Below are 22056 nucleotides of genomic sequence, written 5' to 3' on the forward strand. Positions count from 1 at the left end.
GAGAGAGAGAGAGAGGGAGGGGGGGGGAAGTAATAGAGTTGTGGGTCGGAGGGGGTGTTTCCCCCGCTCCAGTGAGCGAGGGAAAATCTCTTTTTTTTTTTCTATCTCTCTCCTCGCGTACAGAATGATGAGACTAAATCAGGGAAAGGGGAAATAGAAATATACATATGGAGCGAGAGAGAGATAATGGGCAAGTGCGTGCGACAGAACGTGTGAGGAGAGCCATGGGGGTATTGTCTGCGCGATTGGGCTTTCAGAGAGCAATCCTGACGTGTTTGAAGTGCTCGGTCATGTGTCTCTTTTCTTGTTGTTCCTGCTTGATGGCGTCTGTGGTTGTGGTGTTTGCGTGCCTGCGCCGTCTCACTTTTTTGGCTGCTGGCTAGCCCCGTCCCCTCCGTCTTTGCGCATGGGACCCCCACTCTTTCCCTTTCACAATGTTTGCTTTATTTTTTTTTTCTATCTCTCTCTTTCGGCTTTAACCACGTGCACGCGCCCAAGCGCGCATTGCCACGCACGTGTGTCACGGGACAAGCAAAGGGAGGCGGGGCCACATAGCAAGCGAAGGATGGTGCTGCCGCTGGATGAGGAAAGGGAGCAGCGCATCGCCGAGCGGCGACTTCGTGTGCAGGGGCGGTTGAAGGAGCTGTGCGACAACGAAAGCGACATGCACGTAGCGGTGGGAACTGGCCATGACATGGACGGCAGCGGTGGGGCCAGCAGGGTGAGGGGGATTGGCGAGGAATCCGTGCGTAATGCCCGTCGCGACATGGCCGAGGTGCTCAGCTGTGCGCACGGCGCCGTGACCAGCTGGGAGGTAGCGGTTGGCAAGACCGAGAATGACCGCCGCGAGCGTGAAGAGCGTCGCATAGAAGAGAGGCGCCAGAAGCGCCGTGAGGAGTTGGAGGCGAATGAAGTTACACAAGGGGCAATAGAACTGAAGTTTGAGTCCATCTACAAAATAAACGCCCCGCACGAGCTGAAGGAGTCTCTCGAGGAGCAGCAGCGGCAGTGCAGGGAGCTGTTGGACGTCAAGGACCGCCTCATTGAGGCCCTGCGCGGGCAGTTGGAGGAGCGCGAGGAGGAGTTCGTCGCGGCACTCGGACGCAACACGGCGGACGTGAACAGCCTCGTTGCCGAGATGCGTGAGCAGACGGAGAAGTACCTCGACACCTACACCAACAAGCTTCGGGAGGTGGAGGCGGCGTACGAAAGGGAGCGGGGGGAGTACCTCTCGCGCTGCAGCGAGGAGATCCTGCAGCTCATGAAGCTGCGTCGTGCGCGGGAGACGGAGTACCGCAAAAAGCGAGAGGACGAGATTATGGAGGCGCAGAAGAAAATGGACGACAAGCACCGCGAAAACTGCGAGGAGTACAATGAAATCAAGCGGGAGCATCTGCAGGAAATTCACGTCCTCATGGAGGAGCTGGAGCGCTGCAAGGCAGAGTTTCTTCTTAATGGCGAACGACTCAGTTACAACCTGCAGGTGCTGCGGGAGCGGGTCAAGGAAAACAAAAGTGCGCAGGCGCTGCACAAGCGCAAGCTGGCGCGGCTGCAGGACACCCTTAGCTACCTTGTCGCGCGCTACGCGGAGTCCGAGAAAAAGTACCAGCGCTCCAACAAGGACCTCACCGCCCAGCTCCACCGCGTGGCCAATCAGTACAGTGATCTGCAGAAGAAGTTCCAAAAGTTTGAAAAGTCAGACAAGGAAAAGTATCGCCAGCTCTGGTCCATGCACGAGGAGAAGAACATTCAGCTCGCACACAAATCTCTGCAGGCGGATCGTGTTCTCTTTGAGGAGATATTAGGGGTGCCGTGGAACCCGCCGCAGCTAAACTACTGGCCCGAAGACGATGTGGCGGACGCGGTGGAGGATAACGAGGAAGAGGCTGTGAGCAGCGACGACGAGATTGAGCTCTCGGAGGAGGCGCTGATGCTCCTCGCCCTTCTGCATAAGCAAGCGCCCTTCATCTCGGACGAAACCGTGTATGCGGCAATCCGAAAAGTGCAGGATGTCACGGAGGAGCGTGCCGTGGTGGAATCCATTCTCGCCACACTGCAGATTCACAAGAACGAGGAGATGGATGACCTGATGGGGTACTTTTTGGTAGAGGGCCCCGAGGAAACGACGGCGCTCATACGCCCGCAGGAGGCCGTCCGTGCACTCTCGACCTTTCTGACCGAGCGGCAGCGGGAGAGGAAGAAGCAGGAGGAGGGGCAGAAGGAATCGGCCAAGCGGAATAAAGAATTGGCGAGGATGAAGCTGGAGGAGCGTCGGCGCGTCGCCGAAAAGGAGTACTGGCTGCGCATGGCGGAGTCGGTGCCAAAGGAGCACCGGCGCTCCTGGGAGGCACTTGAAAAGGGCCTCAAACTGTACATTGCCCAACTTCAACAGCGCAAAACTCTGATTGAAGACACCGATTCGCTGCGCGCGCAGAATGCCGAGCTGCGTGGACTATTGTCACAGTACCTCCACAGTGACGTGAACTATCAGCTCTACATGCCGCCAAAGTTGCTGCTGCAGGCTCGCGCCGCGCCCTAGAAAAGGAGCAAGCTTTTGTTGTTGTTGTTGTTTTGCTCTGTTTTTTGAAGTCTCACTCCCACTTTAGTGAGGTAGCCTGTTAGTGCATATATCTTTATATGAGATTCACTGTGTCTCTCTGTAATTGGCGGTGCAGGAAATGATTATGCATGAAATTGATGGATGGATGTAAAAAAGCTGCAGGGAGAAGCGAATACCTGCAAAAAAAAGGAATTGACATGGACTGCTATGTACGAGTTATATATATATATAGAGAGAAGGGGAAAAGCAGGGGGCTGGATAGAGCGGGGCGGTGAGAGTGCGCTGCATCTCCCACAGTGGCTGGTTTTCCTCTGCGGGGTGATTTGTGTTGTGGTTCTTTTTCGCTTCGCAGGGTCCTTCTTGAAGGTAAAAGCTTGGAGTTGGGAAAAGGATTCGGGAAGTTGGGGAGAGATAGTTAGAGAATCCAAGCCGTAAGCATTGTTGCATAGGCAGGGCGACGCACAAACACAATGCCCGGCGCTGCGCAAGGGCACTCAACAATGCTGCAGGGCCTCGGCCCCACGTCGTTCAACTGGCACGGCTCCATCCCCACCGTTCAGGCGGATACTCACTTCGAGCCAAACTTCCGCCAGTTCGACTTTTTCCTTGACACACAGGCGATGCCGGACGAGGCTCTTGCGGAGCGGGTGTACAAGGTGCCGGAGGGGGAGTCCCATTGGCATCTTCGCACCTTCTGGGGGCAGAACCTCCGCTGCATGCCCGTTGCCATCACGAGTATAGCCGGGGCTGGCTTCGTCAATTTTTTTTACACCCGCTTTCTAAATCGCACTGGAACTTCCATTCGGTGGTCGTTTTGGAAGTGCTACGCTGCAATCTTTGCATGGAACAACTTCACAAAGTTTGTGGCGCGGGAACGTTACTTTCAACGTGATTTTCAACGGAATCAACTGTACTCGTTTGACGAGATGCGGGATCAGCGTGACAGACAGAGGGTGCGGGAGGCATTGTATGAAAAGCAGTTTGTCAAGAACCCAGTTGCGGAGTATCGTGTGAAGGCCTGGCAGGTAGCAGAGAGGTTTGCGTAGTGGTTTGCAATCTTTATTTTTAGTTCATGATAATGTTACCATTGGTGATGATCGTTGCTTGTGCAGGCGATGATCTTTATTGATCAATTGCAACAGTTGCAATGTTATAGAGAACTCGGGAGAGGGAAAGGGGACTCTTGCGGCGGGAATATTAGCGGAGGGGTGGAGAAATGGGAAAGGGAAACTGAGAAGGGGAAAGGGAACGTGGAGTAGAGCAGGAGTCGGTGGCGGCGCAAGTCAGTAGTTGTTGTCTGCATTGTGCATTAGTGGTGTATCTGTTGTGTAAGTCTGAGGCTTTTGTTGCTTAATTTTTTTTTTGCCTTTCACTCTCACTCCCTCGTCGTCCCTCTGCTGGTTATGTGTTTTTGGGTCCACCGCGTGGGTCAAGCCCCACGGTCGTGAGGATTCCACTTGAGTGTTTATGGCTGTCCCTGAAACCGTGTCCGTCTTTGGTTGCTGTTGGCGGCGTTTTTCTTTCTTTTTCTTTTTTCTTTTTGCTCCCTCGATCCCCACGCCGCCCGCGCGATAAAAAGAGATAGGCTTCACAAGAGACAAGAGAGCCACCATGTCTGCCGCCTCCTGCGCAACCAAACGAGACGTGCTCAATCGCGTCAAGGAGGTGCTCGAGACGCACGTCAAGTCGGGCGTGATTGACCGGGAGGACTTCAAGCAGCTGGCGAAGAAGTCGGCGGAGGCGGTCTTTCCGCCGGTGGTCGTGGGGGAAGTTGATCGAGTCGCGCTGCGGCAGCTGCTGGCATTTCTGGCTGAGAGCGGCGCGGGAGAGGCGGTGCTCGCGCCCATTCGGGCAGCGTCGGAGACGGCGGAAGTGAAGGAGAGCGAAAAAGGGGCCACGCCGGACCCGTCCGCGGTGTCGACTGTGGGAACTGGGCTCTCGCTCGCCGCACTGCGGGCGCGGATGACAAGAAAAAAAGAGGAGCTTAGGCGGCAGCGCGAGGGGGCGCCGGTGACGGCGGAACAAACGCCGCGCGGCGATGCACCCACCGGGACGGCCAGTGGCGCGCCGAGTGCGTCGCATGGAGAAACGCTCCGCAGCAGCGCGGTGGCGGAGGAGGAGCCTCCCACCCGCAGGTTTAAGGCGGAGGCACAAGCCCCGCTGCCGCTGCCCTCGTTGCAGGAAGTTGACCTCTACGCGGATCTCGGCGCCGCTCCCTCCGGCTGGCACACGCAACTGCGGCCCATGTCCATGTAGTGCCGAGACTCGACGCGCGCATGCACAAAAACGCACACGCATACATACAGAGAGCGAGAGAGAGAGAGAATGCCTTGAGGCAAGAGGGCTTGCTAATGCCATTTTCCCCCTTTGTACACTACTATTGGCGAAGTGAGAGCAGATGGATGTGGAGAAACAACGGCCACAGACTCAACTCCCTCGCCCCTCCTTTCCCCTCGCCCCCCTCTACTCCTCCTTGAACGTGGATGGGGGCGGAGGGAATGGGGCCCCGCCAGACTGTGTGTGAATGATATCCCCTCCGTTTTTTGTCTGTGGAGTCATCACTGCTACTTAGCATAGCAACACGAAGGGGAATACTTCCCTATAGCGCCTCAAGTGAAGGAATGAAAAAATAGAAACGAGCAGTAAAAAAAAACATGAAAAAGGCGTAACAAAAAAAAGAGAAGGAGGTGGCCGACCACCCATTTTGCTGCCATGGTTGGGTGCACAATGATAACGGGATCTCCCTTCGCTGTGGGCAAAGTGTCCCTCTCAACGACACTGTGGAGTTAAAAACAAAAACAAAACAAAACAAAACAAAAGTCGCGTATGAAAATTGGAGCGTGGGTTGGGACGTTGCTCTGCGATGTTCCCCGCCCAGTGTGCGAGAGAGACATCGTCCGCGCGTCTTTCCACGCGGGTGCTCCTTCGGACAAACGACTGCGTTTTACCGGCGAGCAGAAGGGGGCCCCTCCACTGCTGGGGCAGCAGCACCGCAAACTTCTGCCAAAAGGCAAAAGGAATGCATCGTGACGGAACTGGGGGGTGTTGGAGAAAGTTGTTTCCCGAGTCCACCGCATACGTGTTTTGGTTACCTCCTGTGTGGGCACGGAAGCGCTTGCACCTTTCTCTTCTTTCTGTCCCTTAGTGTTTTTTTCTTCTTATTATTAGCCCTTGCTTCCCACTCCGCAAGCCACCATCCTGCCTTGTGGTTTGTATTTCCCCCTTTTTTCTTTTTTTTGTCCTTCTACCGCTGTTAAATTTGCCACATTGTCTGGGCAAAGGTCCTGAAGGAATAGGTTTTAATAATGGCGTGGACGTGCTCGGCGTTGTCCAATGTTTCACTGGTCCAGAATCTGGAAAAGGCGGCGCTTCTGTCTACGCCGGCGGTCATCAGCTCCCTTTGCCGCGTAGATCGCGGATGGTTTGTGCCGGACAATTTGCGGGCCTCGGCGTACAGGGACGAGCCGCTGCCTATTGGGCATGGTGCCACCATCAGTGCCCCCCACATGCATGCCATTATGCTTGAGCTCCTCGTCCCCTTCTTGTTACCGGCGGCTGGGGGTGCACCCAAGACAGTCCTGGATATCGGCAGTGGCAGCGGTTATCTCACGGCTGTCCTCGCCGACATCTGCGGTGAGGGGTCGCGGGTGATTGGCGTGGAGCACGTGCAGGAGTTGCAGCAACGCTCATCAAATGTGCTCCAGCAACGTTTTCCGAGCTGGGTGAGTGAGGGCCGTATTAAGTTTATCCAGGGCGATGGTAGGGACATATCAAAGCTTTTTCCGCACTCCGCAGCCATGTTTGATGTGATTCACGTCGGTGCGGCTGCCGCATCAGTTCCAAACGGTTACTTGGAGGCTCTGAAACCGGGCGGGTGCCTTGTGATTCCTGTTGGAAGGGAAAATGAGGTGCAGCTACTGCGTCTTTACACAAAGGACGACAGTGGGGCCATCACAACAAAAACCCATGGAACAGTTAGTTTTGTCCCACTAACATCGCTGAACCACCAACAAAGGCGTATCTAGCGAAGAAAAGAAGTAATTGGAACGAGGCATCGCATTCCTGCTACTGTTCTTTTATTTTTTTTTATTTTATGTTACCCAAAGCTTGAACTTGGTGTGTCGACGTTGTGTGTGTGTGTGTGTGTGCTTTTTTTTATCATTGTTGCTTCACTAGTACGTGGTCGTCGTGTTGAAATATGCGTCTTTTCTTCCTTCACACGTGTGTGCTGCTGGTACTAAAATGTATGTTACGCGTGTTTGTATGTAGGCTGAAAATGGATGCGTTCTGTGTGCCTTGTTTTACTATTTGCTGTTGCTCTTGCGGTTTCTTCGACGCTGTGCGTCCGCAGCAGGGAAGCAATGGACCGCGGTGACTTTGACTTTCCACCGGATCCTTCTGTGGAGGCGTTTGGCTCCACGTTGGAGTCCCTTAACAGCGTTCCCCTTAGAGTGCTCTCAAACATGCCGATTGAGGAGCTGCCGCCCACCGTAGTGCCCGCAGAGCAGCAGCGGCCCATCCGCCAGATGATGCGGGGCGGCCGGCGGCTTCGGCGCGCGGGGACGCTCCGGAAGAGTGCGCGCGCCTCTGCTGAACCCGCGCACGACGCCCTGGCTTCGCAGCCAGGCGATGCCGCGGAGGGGGGCGAGCCGACCTCTTCGCTGAGGCATAGTTTTGCTGGGCATAAGCGGGCCCGTTTTGACTGGAGCGAGGAGGAACTGCGGGATTTCTACAAATTTCTCTCGCAGTACGGCACGGACTTCAACGCCATCGCAGTTATGTATCAGGGCCGGTCGCGTGAGGACGTCAAGCGCCTGTATCATCGTGAGCTGCGCAAGCGGCGTGACGACGTCCGGGCGGCGCTGTCCTCGCGTGAGGAGATAGACTTGGGGACGTTTAGGGCGCGTCTGAAAAAGCGGGAGGAGCTGCAGCAGGTTCCGGCGCGTCAGCTGGAGCAGGAGGAGGAGGAGGCGCTGCGCCTCATCGAGACGGGGGCACTGCAGTTCCGGCCAACATGCAACGAAGGCGAAGCCCCCGTTTCTGACGCCGGGAACAGTGAGTTTGAGTTTGACTTTGTGGCCGCTAAAAATCCGACGCCGGAAAAGGCAAGTCCAACAGGGGATGTGAAAACAGCCTGTGCTAGCAAGCACGACGACGACAAAAGTAGCTTGCCGGCCTTAAAAAGTGCGGAGGCAAGCAGTGTAAGAAATACCGACAATGGTGATCCGCTGGAGGACACGCTGCTGGATGATTTTCTTTCCCCTGATCAACCCTCGGAAGACCTATATTTTTGAGTTTGGACAGCGCGCGCTCTTTTACCCTCCTTGTACGTTAAACTTGGACTGAGTCACGGCAGTTCTGCGTCGACGGCCAGGACGGTGGACGTCTACATGCTGCCTGTCTACACGTGTCTCACAGGCATATTTGTTGCACCTCCGCCGCTCCTCTGTGTAGTTTACTCCCTTTTGTTTCTTCTTGGTTTATTTTGTTTCTCCCTTTTTTTTTGTGTTTTTCGGTTGCTTGATTTGCTTGTTGCAAGTATAGGATGCAGCTCTGTTACGCCTGCCGGCATGCTTTCCCTGCCTCCTCGCTGGCCCCATGTGTCTTCAGCGACATCATCTCGCACCGCTTCGAGGAGGTGCATAAGGTCGTGAAGGAGCTGGACACCACAACACCGGAGGAAAACCACCGGATCGTGCAGTTGCAGACGGCGCTTCGGGAGCTGCACTCTGCCGTGCACCAAGAGATTGGTGCGCTGAAGGAGCGGCAGGCAAACCTGGAGGCTGCGCGGCAGCGGGATCGGCAGGAACTGGAGTTGCACGCGCAACCCCGCATGGCCACCCTGCAGGGCAGTAATCCCCTTTCGAACACGCAAACCACGGGACACAATCTGTCTCGGTCCAACTACTCCAAGCTTAATCCCCGAGCCGCCTTCAACGGCACGGTGCCAGCGTACAAGTTGCGCAAAATGAACTCTGCGCTGGAGTTGGTCTCTGCCAGCGTCTACTCCGTGTTAGAAAGCCTGGCCATTCGAGCCCGGGCCTCTGTGGCACTGTTGTGGATCCCACCGCCTGGTGTTGTGTCGACGGAGCTTGTGGCTCCGTTTGTGGTGGGACGCGATATGTCAAAGCTTTGGAACACGGCACCGTACCGCGTTTCCGAGAGCTCCATTCCGTGCCTTGTGAGTGAGGCAGGCGTCGCACTGAACCTCAAACCAAAACCAGGGGTAGCTGAGGACGATGTCGCGGAAAATGCTCCCATATTGGAGTTGATGGAAATGCCAAACACCGCACAACTTGTTGTCCCTGTTTTCACGCGATACGGCGAGGTTCAGCGAACTGTGCTCGGTGTGGTACATCTGATAGGCAACCCACTGTTCCCGTGCCCCTTTGGACTTCGTAATGAAGAAATGGCGGTCCAAACAGCTGCCACACTGTCTGTCATACTGTCATCGTACTATGAAACGATGGGTGGGGAGTGGGCCAACCGTATTTACGATCCATTCCTACTGACTAGTACCTCGGCGTATCAGGGGAAGCTTGACATGCGGAGCATGGAGAAGGTTTACGACGATTTTCCCTCTCCAGCAACGCTCATCTATCGCTGCAAGAATGAGAAGAGAGAGGAGGGTGACCCTCGTGATGTGATAAAGGCCTTGAAGTACGCCATGACGAGGCGTGCGGTGCCGCGGGACACGGTGTGGTCTGTCAGGGATATGCACCGGTTCGCTAAGAACATGGAGCAAAATTGGATCTCCGTCCTGCATACGAACGCCGAGATGGAAGCAAGGCTAGCCGGCTTGGAGGACAAGGTGCTGCGAGGCGAGATCGAAAAGGGAGGCCACCGAACAGGATCTCGAATCGAATCGTCTTCCCCCACAATTAACGGAAGTTCTGTTGTTGGTCGTATAATGATCACGCCTGTGGCTTCCGTGGACACGTTGCCGCTGATGCCCGAGAGGAAAAAGGTGCTGAAGCCAGAGGAGGTGAACGAAATTGAAATTACCGCCTTGCGGCGTTTGCAAAACATGGGGGTTGACACCACCCCGTTTGTGACGCCGAAGGGAGCTGACGATGTATAATACATCCGACAGATGGAGAAAGGCTATGCACGTAGACAGCATCGCTGCTCTTGCTGTCGTTGTTCTTGTACCAATCGCGTGCGTGAGCACACGCACAGGCAGCCAAAGAGAGGGAAGAAGGGAGATAGCAAGAGGCATGCTTTCCGAGACATTTTCCTCTGCAAGATCTTTCTTGTCACCTCTTTTTTTGTCCATTATTTCATTTCATCTACCTAAACGGGTGTGTGCTCCTTTGATGTTGTTGTTTTCTTTTACTCGTATTGCTGTGGTGGATGCTGACGATGATTACCCTCGTGTCCAAGGTCCTTTTTGTTCTTCTTTAGCAATTTTTTTTGTTTTTCTTTCTGCAGGAAGTCTACAGAAAGGGGGGCAATGGCGGCCATGCGGAACCCGCACAGAGCCCCACAATCACCAAGAAACTGGAGTTATTGCGTCACTAAACTGCTTACCATTCTGGTTTTGTCTTGTGTGGTGAAGGTCTCTCGCCTGGTTGAGGTGATGCTGCGTTCCCGCAACATCATTAACCCCGTCATGCGGATCTGCTACCTGTGCTACGCGGTATTCTTTGCTTTATGGATCTACACCGCCTTTTTTGTTCAGCCCCGCCACCCCAATTGGAGCGAAACACACAAATTCCTGCTCTACAGTGCAACAGGTGCAGCGGCGGCGGGAGGCGTTCTCTGGAATATCGCAGTGTGGCCCGTTTATCACATCTGGACGATACCGCTTGGAATAGTGGTGCTGGTGCTTTTTCTTGACGTTGTCGCACTCATCCCGGGGTTTTCGCGGAAGCTAAAGCCATAGTGCCACCCTCTTTTGAAAGCTGTGAAGACGCGCTGTTGCGGGGGTTTTGTGGCCTCTGTCTGTGTGCATTGTAAGCAGAAGCTCCCTGCCTGTGTGTGCGTGTGTGTGTGTGAGTGTCGTTTGCGATCCACTTCTGCTCGCGGTGCTGGTGTTGCTTTGTTCTTGCTCGTGTGTGGTTTTTGCCTGCCTCCATGCATGCCTCGGGTATCATATTTTTCTTCTTCTTCCCCGTTGTGCGTGCGTCTCTGTGGTCCGGGGCCGGCTCAGTAGGGAATGAAGACGCTACAGAGCTCCTCCCGGGGCCGCGGGGGTCATGGTGGGCGCGGTGGGCGCGGAGACGCCCGCTTCGCCTCGCGGTACACCGATGCCCGCTTTCAACTCGCCCGCCGCGGACGCGGACGCGGACGCGGTGGAGGGCGCGGCAGCAGTCCACGCGACGCCGCGCTGAGAGATCCCCGTTTCGCGAAGCACCTCGTTGGGCACGTGGGGGAACTCCCGGCAGAGTCCGACGAGGAGGCGGACGCGGAGGAGGGGAGCGAGGACGCGCAGGAGTGGGATGCGCGCGTGCAGGACTCCGAGGCGGACGACGGCGACGTGACCTTGTCGGAGGGGGACGAGAAGGAGCTGGACGACGAGGTGGAGGCCTGGTCGGCGTCAGACGTGGAATTCACCGAGCCACGTCGTCGTTTGGCGATTGTGAACTGCAGCTGGGACCATATTCGAGCCGTCGACCTCTACGCCATCCTCTTCCACGCACTTCCACTTGGTGGACAGCTCATCGAGGTCGCCGTGTACATGAGCGACTTTGGCAAGCGCATGCTCGAGCATGAACGCATGCACGGCCCGGATTTGTGGGTTAAGAAGGGGGAGACGGAGGAAGCGGGCACGACTGGGCAGCGCAACGGCAACCACCGCCGCCGCAACAACAACAACGACAGTGAAGTGGGAGAGGAGCTGGTGAACGTCGAAGGCAATCACGACGACCATGACGAGGAGGATCCGTGGGAGGAGGACAACGTCGCGATGTTGCACGAGGAGGGGGAGGACGGAGAGCTGTTCTCGCAAGGGAAGTACCGCAAGTACGAGCGCGATCGCATGAAGTACTTCTACGCCGTGGCGACGTTTGACTCGGCGGAGACGGCGGAGACAGTCTACAAGCAGCTGGACGGCATGGACGTTGAGGCAAGCGGCGTCGTGCTCGACCTGCGCTACGTTGACGACGCGGAGGTGTTTGAGGAGCCCGTCAACAGGGCAGACTGTATTCCTGCGAACTACCGACCCCTTGCCGCGTTCAAGGCAGCGGCGCTCTCGCAGACCCGCTTTCGCATCTCGTGGGACCAAGACGACCTATTCCGTTACCGCTCCATCCGCGACAGCTTCACCGGCGACACGGCGGAGGATGACATCGCGGCGTACATTGCTCCGCCCGACTCCTCCGACGAGGACGACGTCGGCGACGTGGGCGGCGCGAAGAAGAAGAGCAGCGCCCGGGAGAGGCTCCGCATTCGGAAAAGGTACGCCGGATTGCTGGAGGAGATCGGCGGCCTGCCAGAGGAGGAGCAGCGCGGCGCGGACGAGGAGGAGGAGGAGGAGCTTGGCAACAGCGACGACGGCAGCGACGACGACGACGCGCTCAACCGCTTCAGCGACGTCGACTTGAGCGACGCCGAGGGGGAGGGGGAGGGAGAAGACGCCCCCGATGGGTCGGAGGTCATGGGCGACTTGGAGGCGACCCTGGACCTCGACGCGGGGACAAAGGCGGCGCGCCTGCAGCGCGAGACGCGGCTCAAGCAGTTGATGAAGTCCGTTGATCTGGGCAGCCAGGCCGAGCTCAAGTACAAGCTGCGGCGAAAGGAGGTGCGGAAGGCAAAGAAGGAGCTGCTGGCGCAGGAACGCGAGGCGGAGGCGGCGCGGCGGCAAGAAGAGCTCGAGAAGAAGCGGCAAATGCTGCGTGAGACGCTCGGCACCGACGACGCCGGTGCCACGCACGTGAGCGGCCGGGAGAAGCGGAAGACGCATGCCAAGTTGGTGAAGCAACGCGTGGCGGCCGAGCGGGAGGCAAAGAAAAAGATGCGGGCGTCCAACTCGCTTGGCGTCAGCCGGGAGGTGCGTGAGGCGCAGCGCTCTGTGGCCGCCACGGACGCGATTGACCCACGCTTTCAGGGCAAACTGCTCACCGACCCGCGCTTCCACTTGGACGTGGCGCAAAAAGACAAGCGAACGAAATCTGAACTTGTGGATCTTGCAGCCACCGTTGCCACGGCAAGACGAGCAAAGCGTCAGGCGTCGCAGAAGGACGCGAAAGCGGACGGTGCCGTGGAGTATTTCTTGAATCGTCCCGTCAAGAAGGCAAGGAGGGAATAACTACGACGCAGCCGCACACATCCTCTGCCCGCTAACACGATTAACTCAGTCACTATTAATACTATTAGTTGTTACTATTAGAGACACATATGCGCCTACCGCGCTGTTTGGCGTGTTGGTACGCGTTGGTGAGAAGCATCTTGGTGTTGTTGTTGTTGTTGTTGTTTTCTAATTTTTCCTTGAACTAAAGCAGGGATGGCAGCCATAGGGGTTGACTTATCTGAATGACCTTCAGTTTTCCTCCTCTTTTTTTATGGTTGTTGCATGTGTGGCTCTTTTGCCGCACGTGTGAGCGTGTGGGTCCCATTCACGTTGGTGTCAAGTTAGTGTAGTACAATGCCTGAGGAACACGGCGGCTATAGCGAGGCACAAGTGGCGTCTCTTGTCGCCTCTCAAAACATGCCGGCCTGGGACGCCTTCGTCAACTGGCTACTGATGGAACTGGCCCCAAGCGAGGCCTCACGAGCGGTGATTGCATGTGCGCTGCGGCAGCTGCATGAGGCGGCACGCGTCAACCTCACATTTGCCATCCAGGCGGGAAACGCATTGCTGGCGGCTGCTACGCACCGTAGTGCGGTGTGGAGTACTGTGCTTTTTGATATTCGTGGCGCCGTGGCGAATTGGTGCGTGCAGGCGGGCGATGAAGAGCAGGCGCAGGAACTCTGGCGCCTCATGCTCCCTGCGGATGACGACATGGAGTCGCTCAGGCTCCTGACAAATATTTTAAATAGTGCCCTGCGTACCCGTAGCTTTGCCGCGGCGGAGACGGACTGTCTGCGCGGGCTGGCCTCATACAAGGCCTTGGCAGCGCGACAGGAAGCGAATGACGTGGTGAACAGTTTCTTGCAGGCCTTTGCCGCACTACTGGCGGGGCGGCACCGGTTTGCGGAGGCGTCCCAGCGCTTTCATGAGTTGTACGTGCGAACCAAAACCCTGGCGCACCTTCGTGCGGCCGTCGTGTGCGCCATTCAGGCCGACGCAAGTGCGACCCGCTCGCGCCTGCTAGGCATCTTTTACAAGGATGAGAATGCGGCGCTCCTCGGGGGGCTGCACGGCCTCCTCCACCGCGCCCACCACGCTCAGCTGCTGCGTCCCGACGACCTTCGGCGGTTCCTTCCGTACGTGGAGGCCCCCAGCGACACCGCCGCCGTCGAGCGCGCCTTTATTCAGCACAACCTGCAGGCCATTTCTCGGGTCTACTACAATATTGGTTTTGCAGAACTCGGGGCCCTTCTTGGCACCACCGGCTGCGAGGCAGAACGGCTTGTGGCGCGAATGGTGTCGGAGCGGCGGCTGGATGCAACCCTAGACCAGACGACAGAGACGGTCCTTTTCTGTCGCCACGACAACACAGCTGCGCTGGAGGTGAGGGACGCGCGAATTGCCTTTGCGTGTGAGGAGCTTGCGCGTGCAACCGACCTCATTGTCAGTCGTCATGACGAGTTCCGCGAGTATCTCTTATTTAATTGATAGACTGAGCGAGTAATCGTGAACTGACGAGGACTGCCAACGCATACCTACACACACACACACACACACAAACAGACAGACAGGCGAAAGAAAAGTGAAACAGCTGCAGGTATGGGTGAATAAAGCCGCTTGTCAAGTACACATTCCATGTGATTTTTGCGTGCACGTGTGTCTTTGTCGTGCGTAGTTGGAGGTGGGAAACCGAAGTTAATCTTCTTCCGCTCTTCTCTTCCCAGCTTGGCAAGTACACATTGAATGCGTGTCAGTCTTCCGCAGGATGTGTCTGTCCTCGCTTTCCTGGTTGGCGAGGTCTCTTAGGTCGCTCATGCCTAAATGGACATGGGAGGACAACGTTCACAAGCACACCATTGGCGCCGCTCTGGGGGTTGTGCTGGGCTGCTGCATCCTCTCCTACATGTCGGTGCGTTACAGGCGTCATAGGCAGGCCGCCCACCTCGCGGAACTTCGTTCGCGGTCCGCGGCGAGGACGCACAAGGACGTCGATGGGCAATCACCCTCCCCAGCCTCGTCTGCGGGGAGGGGAGGCGAAACATCACCGAAGCCGCGAACAGAAAGTGCATTCCCGTCCCGCTCCATTTTCAAAGCCCAAAAAAGCGGCCCGGAGGAGGTCAGTGGCAGCATTTCTCCGGAGAAAGCGCGCATTAGCCTTGGCTTTGACTCCAAGGCGTCGGTAGGTCATCTCATCATGAATGTGGCAGGCTCTTTCACCCAAGAGACCGCCACGTACCGATTTCCCATTGAATTAAAACGCTACGTCCACGTGGATGGGTGTTGCGTCACCCTTGTTGCCGAGGACCTGGCTAACGTGGAGGGCAACATGACCACAGAAGCCTACAAGACGAAATGTATCGCGCGGGTGGAGGAGGAGGCGGCGCAGCAGCAGACGTACTTTAAACTCCACTACGACACCTCTGCAAGCAAGATTGTGACGACGATCATGGAGCGGTACACCTGTACCTACCTTGGGCCTGCCCCTGTGGTGGCCACAACCTTCTTTCTTGTACGAGATCACGTCGCGTACATTATTCAACTTCAGTCCCACTTGGACGACTACGTGCCCCGCCTCACCGAATTTTTTCTTACCGTACAGAGCGCACGCATGGAGAAAGTACCCCGCGTGGCCTCAGGGAAGGTCTGCCATGCGCTGCGTTCAGGTGTCGGGGAGGGGGTCTACCGCGTCTCGCTCTCGCCGCAGTTCATTGTGACGAGCAGCAACGTCAGAGATGTTCTTCTACTTCGCTATAGACACGCAAATGCGTGGTCGGGCGAGGTGCTCACGTGGGCTCCGCATAAGAAAAATGTGAGGGAGAACAATTTCAACCGTGACACCGATGCTAGTCGCGATGGCGACGACGTGACCACGCTCATCCCTGGTAAGCTCTATCTCACTTCGCGCTGGCACGCACCCGCGAAGGTCGGTGCTACGGTCACGAGTGAAGTCAAGAAGCTCCTAGCTGCGGTGGACGCTTCGTCGGCGGAGGTCGCCGGCAAACACCTTCCGCCCAGTTTATACGTCTCCGACGCTCTGGAAATGCAGCTGCCTCCCATCCAACGCTTCACCACCAACGTTTGCGCTCACACAGCCGACCCCTTTATCAGCATCTTTGTGCGGACCAAGGATGCAGGGGTGTTTGAGTTTGAGGTCGGCGTCCTTGGTGAGCGGGAGCTAAGTGAGCTTGAGCGGTCTGGGTTTAAGGGGATGGGAAAGCCAATTTTCACGCGGCGGGGAGAAACTGCGTCAGGGAAAAGCAAACTGGCATTTGTGGGTGAAACCGGAAAAAACGCGATGTTTCGTATTGATGCTGTGCATTGCCCAAAAGACGATATTTGGTATGTGTTGAAATGTCTGTACACTGGCGAGAACAAGGTGCCGGAGGAGCTGCTGCAGTACGTGGAGGCGGCGCTCGACACACTCTCGCTCAATGCCCCCGCGTATCTCCTCTCCCCAAGCTAGAGTGCCCCTCCTCTTCATCTGTCCAAAGCCATTGCCTTACCCCCCCCTCCTCCCGCTTTTTATTCCCATAGTGTATATTTTATTTTAGCGCACTGACGACAACAAGCACGCCTCCCATTTCTTGTCGAAGCTGTATGCTTCGCTGCGACCAGTGTTTTTTTTTTCTCTTGCTATTGTATTTCCCTCTTTTTTTCCCCATCTCTGCTTGGTTACGAACCTTCTATGTACACGTTTGCCTGCATCGGTGCGTGTGTGTGGAATACAGAAAGTGTTTGCGAAGAGATGTATCCTCTCATTGACGGTCTTGATGTGTTTCGGAAGCAGCTTGCCGCGTATCCCGGCGAGTTCAGCGAGCGGGGTGAAACGGTGGATGGTGGCGGCCGCGTTCTCCTCCCTTCCTCGTGTCTGGCGGAGATCTCCACCATGAATGTCGCCTACCCGCTCCAGTTTCGCATTCGCTCTCGAAGTGGCGTCTGCTACGCCGGGGTGTTGGAGTTTAACGCCGACAATGGCGTAGTCATCATGCCGCTGTGGATGTTCTCTGCGCTGTTGCTTCAGCCCGGCGACACCGTCACGCTCGAGACGTGTGTGCTGCCGTCGGGAAAACTTGTCAAGCTCCGCCCGCAGCAGTCAAGCTTTATTCAGCTCAGCGACCCCAGGCAAGTGCTGGAGATGCATCTTAGTCAATACCCCGCCCTCACGAGAGGCACCTCCATTGTGCTGCGCTACCTTGATCGCGAATTTATAATCGACGTGACCGATATTAGAGACGAGGCGGACTGCAGCGTCGAGGCTATTTCGACTGTCCGCGCCGATGCGCAGGCAACTGAAATAAAAGTTGAGTTTGAACGGCCGCTGGATATGCCTTTGACACCGCCAGAGAGAGAGTTGCCGGTGCCAGAGGGCAGCAACGTGATTGGTTCGGCTGAGGGTGTGGACTTTGCTCCCTTCGTGCTCGAGCCCCCAAAAATTGTGAAGGAAAAGGAGACAACAGGCAGCGAGGCAGAGAAGCAAGAGGGGAATGAGCAGGCCAAACCGGGCTTCGTCCCCTTCATGGGTAGTGGGCGTCGCGTGAATGACAAGCTCGTCGCTCCCGCCGCATCTGCAGGGGAACGGCCGTGCGGAGAGAAAACGCCCGAGGAAAAGGCACGGGAGGCGCGGGAGGCGCGGGAGCGGCGGTTTCAAGCCTTTGGGGGAGCTGGACGCTCTCGGCGGTAAATGCGCCTCGGTTCGTGTTGACGGTGGGCCTCTTTATGGGGCGCGGTGGTTTCACAGTCCCCTCGCCCACCTGGTCTTTCTTTTTTTGCTTTTCTCTTTCCCCCTCCATTTTTTCTTATCACTTCAATGCGTCGTGTCAGATTCTCCTTTTTTTTTTCTTTTTTTTTCTACCCTCCCCCGTTGTTCTGCCGCTGGTATTCCCCTTGCTTAGCTGCCACTGGGCCCCACGACGCTAGCAGCGTTTGCCCGGCGATTCCGCCCTCATCATCCCCCGTGTGTACCTGCAGCTCCTTGTTTTCCTCTATTTGCCGAGTGCGCCGGCCAAATGAAGGCGTTTAACGTCGACGGGCACATCGAGCAGCGGTACAAAATTATCCGCCAGATTGGCAGCGGAGCGTACGGCATCGTGTGGTGCGCCTTGGACCGTCAGACACGGAGGCCCGTGGCGTTGAAGAAGGTGTTTGGCGCATTTGAGAACCAGCCGGATGCACAGCGGACATACCGTGAGGTGATGCTGCTCGGTGCCCTTCACCACGGGAGCATTGTGCGCCTAACGAACGTGATAAGGTCCGTGAACGACAACGACCTCTATTTGACCTTTGAGCTCGCCGAGACGGACCTCTCAACAATTCTGCTCCACAATATCTTGTTACCGGTTCACCAGCAGTACTTGGCCTACCAAGTTGTCAAAATTGTCGCCTATCTGCACAGCCATGGCGTACTTCACCGCGACTTAAAACCGGCCAACATATTTGTCAACTCTGACTGTGGCATTAAGCTTGGCGACTTTGGGCTGGCGCGGTGCGCTCAGGCGCAAGGCGAAGACGTCTTCCGGGATTTGACGTATTACGTCGCCACCCGCTGGTACAGAGCACCCGAGGTTCTTGCCAAGTCCACAAATTACACGACAGCCATGGACATTTGGGCGGTTGGCTGCATCATATACGAGCTGCTGACGGCATCAACGCTTTTCCAGGGGCACTCCACGCCACATCAATTGTCCCTCATCCTCAGCGCCCTAGGGGAGCCCACAGCCGCCGACCTGGATAGTTTGGAGTCAAGTGAGGCGTGGCCCCTCATGGACTCCTCAACTTCCATCGAGAGTCATCCATTGCGGGAAAGTCTGCGGGGGCATGACCCCGACGCAGTCGACCTCATCTGCAAACTCGTTGTTTTTAACCCTAAGAAGCGGCTAACAGCGCGGGAGGCTCTTAGGCATCCGTACTTCGCCCCCTTCTTCACCCACAAGGACATCGAGGAGCTCGACAAGGCTGAAGTCATTTCACTGCCTCTACCAGATGACAAGAACTTTCCCGTGGCGGATTACAAAGAAGCACTTTACGAGGTCATCTCACTTCGCTTTCGTCAGCATGTCCCTTTGTAGATAAGCGGCCCGAGGTGTGAGTTTGTGCTCTGCAGTTGTTAGAAGGCGCTTCTTTGCTCCTAAGTAGAAGCTCTCTTGTTTTTGGCGGCCTTCACGGCGTGCTTAGCTGCTTTCCCTTCTCCTCTGTCTTATTCTTATTGCTGCTGCCGTGCGGTTTCTTTGTATTTTTGTTTGTTTTCGCTTTTTCGTGTGTGTGTCTTTTTTTTTTCCTCCTGTGCCCTTTACAGCTGCAATGCCGACGAAAGTAGGGGGCGGCGGTGTCGAATGGGGCCCGGCGACTCCGCCGCCACGGAGGCCCGCGCACGCACGAGAGGCGAATGACGTGTGCGTCGCTCTCCGGCGCGAGGGGTGGGAGCTCGGCTCGAACTCGGTGGCCAGTAGTGGGAGCGGGGGCGGGGACAGCGACGGGGGCGGAAAGGGCACCGCCGTAGAGGACCGTGTCCGGCACATCTTGTCGCAGTGGGAGGAGAGAGAGACGCGGGCGATAGTAAACTGGGGAAACGCGGGTGTGAAGTCGGAAGCATACTTGCGGATCAGGCGATTGCAGGCGATTGAGCAGAAGCAGCAGGAGGAGATGCGGCAGCGGTGCAAGAAGCTGAAGCGAGCGCAACAAGAGCAGCAGCGGCAAAGAGAAGAACGCGTCCAAATGGCTTCCAATGCGCGGGCGCGGCGGCAGGGCATCGAGGCGGCCAGCGAGAAGAATATTACCCACCGAAAGGCCTCATTGCCACAGAAACCAAGATCACTGCTTTGAACGCGAGTTAGCAATGAAACACGGGACTGCGTGTCCCAAGGGCTGCGGCGTATGCCTTTGTGGCTGAGCAAAAGTGATTCCCCTCCCCTGACGGGCACGACAACCCAGTGAGGAAGGGCCAACTAGAGGAAGAAACTTGAGACGGCTACAAAAAAGGAAGCGCGCGAAGGCCCCGGTCCTAATTCACGTTTGGGGCTTTTGCTCAGCTGGTTCCGAAATGGCGGGCTCTCGGAACACCATTAGGGTGCTGCATACATGTTAAGATATTATCTTTCATGCACGCTGATGCCGCATTCTAAGAGGGCTTGCTTGTTGCTTTGCTGTGTGCCTGCGGCCCAACTCATATGCATAGTCGTTGAGGAGTTGTCGTTGTTTTGGCCCTTTGTTCCTTTCTCGTTTTATGCGTTTTTGTGCCACGTTTGCTCTACATTTGTTAGATGAAAGACAGTGTATACAGGTAGAGCTGTGACTGCTGTGGCGGTGCAAGATATTTCTCCTGCGTGCGATTCCGCGACGCCGTTCTTGGGGCGCTCACCAATGCGTGCATACACAGTCTGTCCTTCACAGTTCCAGTTCCCGTAATCTTTATTGTTATTGTTCTTATACCTGCTCATACGTCTGTATTTTTTGGCTACTTCTGATAGCGGTGTAGGGATTGAAGAAGCGATGACCCGCGGCATGGGCTTTTTGAAGTCCGTGCTGCCCCCTGGCACTAGCCTTCTCCCTCTGCTGCTCATTGTACTCTACGTAGTGGCACTGTGTTTCTCGTGGGCAAACTATGGCGCGTACTTCCGTCTTCATTTAGACCTCTACGGAAAGGGCTTCGTGGCAGCGTATCTTGCCTTTTGTATCATTGGGACCTTGGTGTACGCACTGGTTAGTAGTGTCTTGTGGCTTCGCGGCGCCGTGTACGCTTCTAGGTCATCGCGTGAGGCACAGTACATTATTACTGGTGTCAGCGCCCTATTCTTTTCTAAGGACCTTCCCCTGTTTGTGCTCGAGTCGACCGCCTTGACACGGCACGGGTGGCGGGACGGGTTTCAGGGGTTCTGCTTCATTGTTCAGCTCTGCTTCTTCCTGCTGCCATTCATCGTCACCTGGCTGACGGGTGTCTGGTTTGCCACAAGCTTCGTTGAGCGACAGTGGGGAGACGGTGCTGTGCGCGCGCGCGTTACCCTTGACGAGGCACTGGCACAGCCGGCGCCCTCGCCACCGCCGCCGCTGATGTTGCGGGAAACCCCACAGGGCCCTGGCAAGGGTCTAAGCTTTCTGGCGCAGGCGAGTGACCCACGCCAGGCATCGAGCGCCAGTGAACACGGCCTGTCCGGGGAGTCGCAGGAGTATAGAAGAGGCCCAGGCGGGCTCATTTGATCTCTCTCGATTATCCATGCATTTTCCCTGTACATGTTATAGATACTTGCTTTACGTTGCTGTTCTCTCAAGAATTGAAAGGGGTTGTTATCGATCCGTTTCTTCTTGTGGAACTGTGGCATTTTTGTTGTCCGGACCCTTTGTTGCTTTACCTTTTATTTTTACCCCCTCCCCCACTCCATTTTTATCGTTTCATATGCTCTTATCGGTCGTCTTGCTTGGGGTTTTATGTTTCTGAATGACGCCTTGAGCAGTCTACATTTTTTTTTGCCATTGCTTTGCTGAGGGTTCTTGCTTCCGCAATGCGCGCCGTGACCGCAGTCACTGAGGAGGGGGAACTGCGTGTGTGATGGGGCAGGGCCTGACGTGTGGAGCCACGCTCGGTGTGGGACTTTCGCTGAGCGCACTGCCCGCCCGGATTTCCCTAGCGGACCACTTAGGCATCTGCGCCGCCGCGGCCGGATGTGGCCTTTGCGTGGATTTTGTCAGCGACTGCTGTGCCAGGGAGGGAGGCGTCGTCATCCACCGTGATGTTCTTCTGCAGGCGAAGGATGTGTTGAGACACGTCTCCACGTTCTACACCACTTGCGAGTCCAACCCCTTCGCCCGTTTCTTTCGACAGAAGCATGAGTGGCTGGTGCTGGAGTCGCACGGGATGCGCTACTACACCGTTCAAAAGAGCCCTGCAACTGGCGATGTCTTGATGGACGTGCGGAACTCTCTTCGCGCCGCCAACGACGTGGGTCTGAGCGTCGCCGGCCGCCCCGTTCACACGGGAGAAATTCGTCAGCACCGCGCAGATGTAGAGTTTGATCTTCCAAATGATCTGCAGGTTGCCTACGTGATTGCGTGGCTGCGGAAGGAGGACCCGCGCTGGTCCTTTTCTACGGAGAACTCCAGGCAGTTCACAACTCGCGTGCGATACGCACTGAATGACTTTTAGCCACCCCCCAAGAAAGAGGCGTGACTGAGACAGGGGTGTAAAATACACACGCACATATATCTATATATAGTTCTACGAACCCTCCTTGCTTCCCTCTGGGTATCCCTTGCAATGGTCTGTGCTTTTCTTTTC

The 22056-nt window shown here is 56.2% G+C and overlaps 15 protein-coding genes across 15 annotated transcripts, besides 13 other annotated features; all 15 read left to right on the forward strand.

Moving 5' to 3' along the window:
* Positions 1–19: a microsatellite.
* Positions 20–565: 546 nt separating this feature from the next.
* On the forward strand, positions 566–2539 carry Tco025E_05300 (coiled-coil domain protein; the record flags this gene model as incomplete). The annotated part of the gene is made up of 1 exon (XM_029372201.1): positions 566–2539. The coding sequence occupies one exon, from the start codon at positions 566–568 to the stop codon at positions 2537–2539; it is 1974 nt and encodes a 657-aa protein (XP_029227658.1).
* Positions 2540–2554: 15 nt separating this feature from the next.
* Positions 2555–2584: a microsatellite.
* A 446-nt stretch (positions 2585–3030) lies between these two features.
* Positions 3031–3606, forward strand: Tco025E_05301 (uncharacterized protein; the record flags this gene model as incomplete). Its single annotated transcript, XM_029372202.1, has 1 exon — positions 3031–3606. The coding sequence occupies one exon, from the start codon at positions 3031–3033 to the stop codon at positions 3604–3606; it is 576 nt and encodes a 191-aa protein (XP_029227659.1).
* Positions 3607–4074: 468 nt separating this feature from the next.
* Positions 4075–4102: a microsatellite.
* A 69-nt stretch (positions 4103–4171) lies between these two features.
* On the forward strand, positions 4172–4816 carry Tco025E_05302 (uncharacterized protein; the record flags this gene model as incomplete). Its single annotated transcript, XM_029372203.1, has 1 exon — positions 4172–4816. The coding sequence occupies one exon, from the start codon at positions 4172–4174 to the stop codon at positions 4814–4816; it is 645 nt and encodes a 214-aa protein (XP_029227660.1).
* A 48-nt stretch (positions 4817–4864) lies between these two features.
* Positions 4865–4885: a microsatellite.
* A 464-nt stretch (positions 4886–5349) lies between these two features.
* Positions 5350–5379: a microsatellite.
* Positions 5380–5865: 486 nt separating this feature from the next.
* Positions 5866–6585, forward strand: Tco025E_05303 (protein-L-isoaspartate O-methyltransferase; the record flags this gene model as incomplete). The annotated part of the gene is made up of 1 exon (XM_029372204.1): positions 5866–6585. The coding sequence occupies one exon, from the start codon at positions 5866–5868 to the stop codon at positions 6583–6585; it is 720 nt and encodes a 239-aa protein (XP_029227661.1).
* Positions 6586–6631: 46 nt separating this feature from the next.
* Positions 6632–6659: a microsatellite.
* A 29-nt stretch (positions 6660–6688) lies between these two features.
* Positions 6689–6708: a microsatellite.
* A 213-nt stretch (positions 6709–6921) lies between these two features.
* On the forward strand, positions 6922–7854 carry Tco025E_05304 (telomere-binding protein 1; the record flags this gene model as incomplete). The annotated part of the gene is made up of 1 exon (XM_029372205.1): positions 6922–7854. One exon carries the CDS (start codon positions 6922–6924, stop codon positions 7852–7854), a length of 933 nt encoding a protein of 310 aa, XP_029227662.1.
* Positions 7855–8023: 169 nt separating this feature from the next.
* Positions 8024–8094: a microsatellite.
* Positions 8095–8105: 11 nt separating this feature from the next.
* On the forward strand, positions 8106–9641 carry Tco025E_05305 (uncharacterized protein; the record flags this gene model as incomplete). Its single annotated transcript, XM_029372206.1, has 1 exon — positions 8106–9641. One exon carries the CDS (start codon positions 8106–8108, stop codon positions 9639–9641), a length of 1536 nt encoding a protein of 511 aa, XP_029227663.1.
* A 372-nt stretch (positions 9642–10013) lies between these two features.
* Tco025E_05306 (uncharacterized protein) lies at positions 10014–10445 on the forward strand (the record flags this gene model as incomplete). Its single annotated transcript, XM_029372207.1, has 1 exon — positions 10014–10445. The coding sequence occupies one exon, from the start codon at positions 10014–10016 to the stop codon at positions 10443–10445; it is 432 nt and encodes a 143-aa protein (XP_029227664.1).
* A 90-nt stretch (positions 10446–10535) lies between these two features.
* Positions 10536–10562: a microsatellite.
* Positions 10563–10718: 156 nt separating this feature from the next.
* Positions 10719–12809, forward strand: Tco025E_05307 (pre-rRNA-processing protein ESF1; the record flags this gene model as incomplete). Its single annotated transcript, XM_029372208.1, has 1 exon — positions 10719–12809. One exon carries the CDS (start codon positions 10719–10721, stop codon positions 12807–12809), a length of 2091 nt encoding a protein of 696 aa, XP_029227665.1.
* Positions 12810–12949: 140 nt separating this feature from the next.
* Positions 12950–12975: a microsatellite.
* A 170-nt stretch (positions 12976–13145) lies between these two features.
* Positions 13146–14279, forward strand: Tco025E_05308 (putative cop9 signalosome complex subunit; the record flags this gene model as incomplete). Its single annotated transcript, XM_029372209.1, has 1 exon — positions 13146–14279. The coding sequence occupies one exon, from the start codon at positions 13146–13148 to the stop codon at positions 14277–14279; it is 1134 nt and encodes a 377-aa protein (XP_029227666.1).
* A 49-nt stretch (positions 14280–14328) lies between these two features.
* Positions 14329–14370: a microsatellite.
* A 234-nt stretch (positions 14371–14604) lies between these two features.
* Positions 14605–16254, forward strand: Tco025E_05309 (uncharacterized protein; the record flags this gene model as incomplete). The annotated part of the gene is made up of 1 exon (XM_029372210.1): positions 14605–16254. One exon carries the CDS (start codon positions 14605–14607, stop codon positions 16252–16254), a length of 1650 nt encoding a protein of 549 aa, XP_029227667.1.
* Positions 16255–16476: 222 nt separating this feature from the next.
* On the forward strand, positions 16477–17472 carry Tco025E_05310 (ubiquitin fusion degradation protein; the record flags this gene model as incomplete). Its single annotated transcript, XM_029372211.1, has 1 exon — positions 16477–17472. One exon carries the CDS (start codon positions 16477–16479, stop codon positions 17470–17472), a length of 996 nt encoding a protein of 331 aa, XP_029227668.1.
* Positions 17473–17619: 147 nt separating this feature from the next.
* Positions 17620–17639: a microsatellite.
* A 158-nt stretch (positions 17640–17797) lies between these two features.
* Positions 17798–18856, forward strand: Tco025E_05311 (map-kinase like proteinue; the record flags this gene model as incomplete). The annotated part of the gene is made up of 1 exon (XM_029372212.1): positions 17798–18856. The coding sequence occupies one exon, from the start codon at positions 17798–17800 to the stop codon at positions 18854–18856; it is 1059 nt and encodes a 352-aa protein (XP_029227669.1).
* Positions 18857–19009: 153 nt separating this feature from the next.
* Positions 19010–19064: a microsatellite.
* Positions 19065–19088: 24 nt separating this feature from the next.
* Tco025E_05312 (uncharacterized protein) lies at positions 19089–19610 on the forward strand (the record flags this gene model as incomplete). Its single annotated transcript, XM_029372213.1, has 1 exon — positions 19089–19610. The coding sequence occupies one exon, from the start codon at positions 19089–19091 to the stop codon at positions 19608–19610; it is 522 nt and encodes a 173-aa protein (XP_029227670.1).
* A 678-nt stretch (positions 19611–20288) lies between these two features.
* On the forward strand, positions 20289–20981 carry Tco025E_05313 (uncharacterized protein; the record flags this gene model as incomplete). The annotated part of the gene is made up of 1 exon (XM_029372214.1): positions 20289–20981. The coding sequence occupies one exon, from the start codon at positions 20289–20291 to the stop codon at positions 20979–20981; it is 693 nt and encodes a 230-aa protein (XP_029227671.1).
* Positions 20982–21330: 349 nt separating this feature from the next.
* Tco025E_05314 (uncharacterized protein) lies at positions 21331–21924 on the forward strand (the record flags this gene model as incomplete). The annotated part of the gene is made up of 1 exon (XM_029372215.1): positions 21331–21924. The coding sequence occupies one exon, from the start codon at positions 21331–21333 to the stop codon at positions 21922–21924; it is 594 nt and encodes a 197-aa protein (XP_029227672.1).
* Between the last annotated feature and the right edge of the window lie 132 nt (positions 21925–22056).

This window comes from Trypanosoma conorhini (genome assembly GCF_003719485.1).
Source record: "Trypanosoma conorhini strain 025E chromosome Unknown Tco_14.4_contig_00303, whole genome shotgun sequence".
NCBI lineage: Eukaryota > Euglenozoa > Kinetoplastea > Trypanosomatida > Trypanosomatidae > Trypanosoma > Trypanosoma conorhini.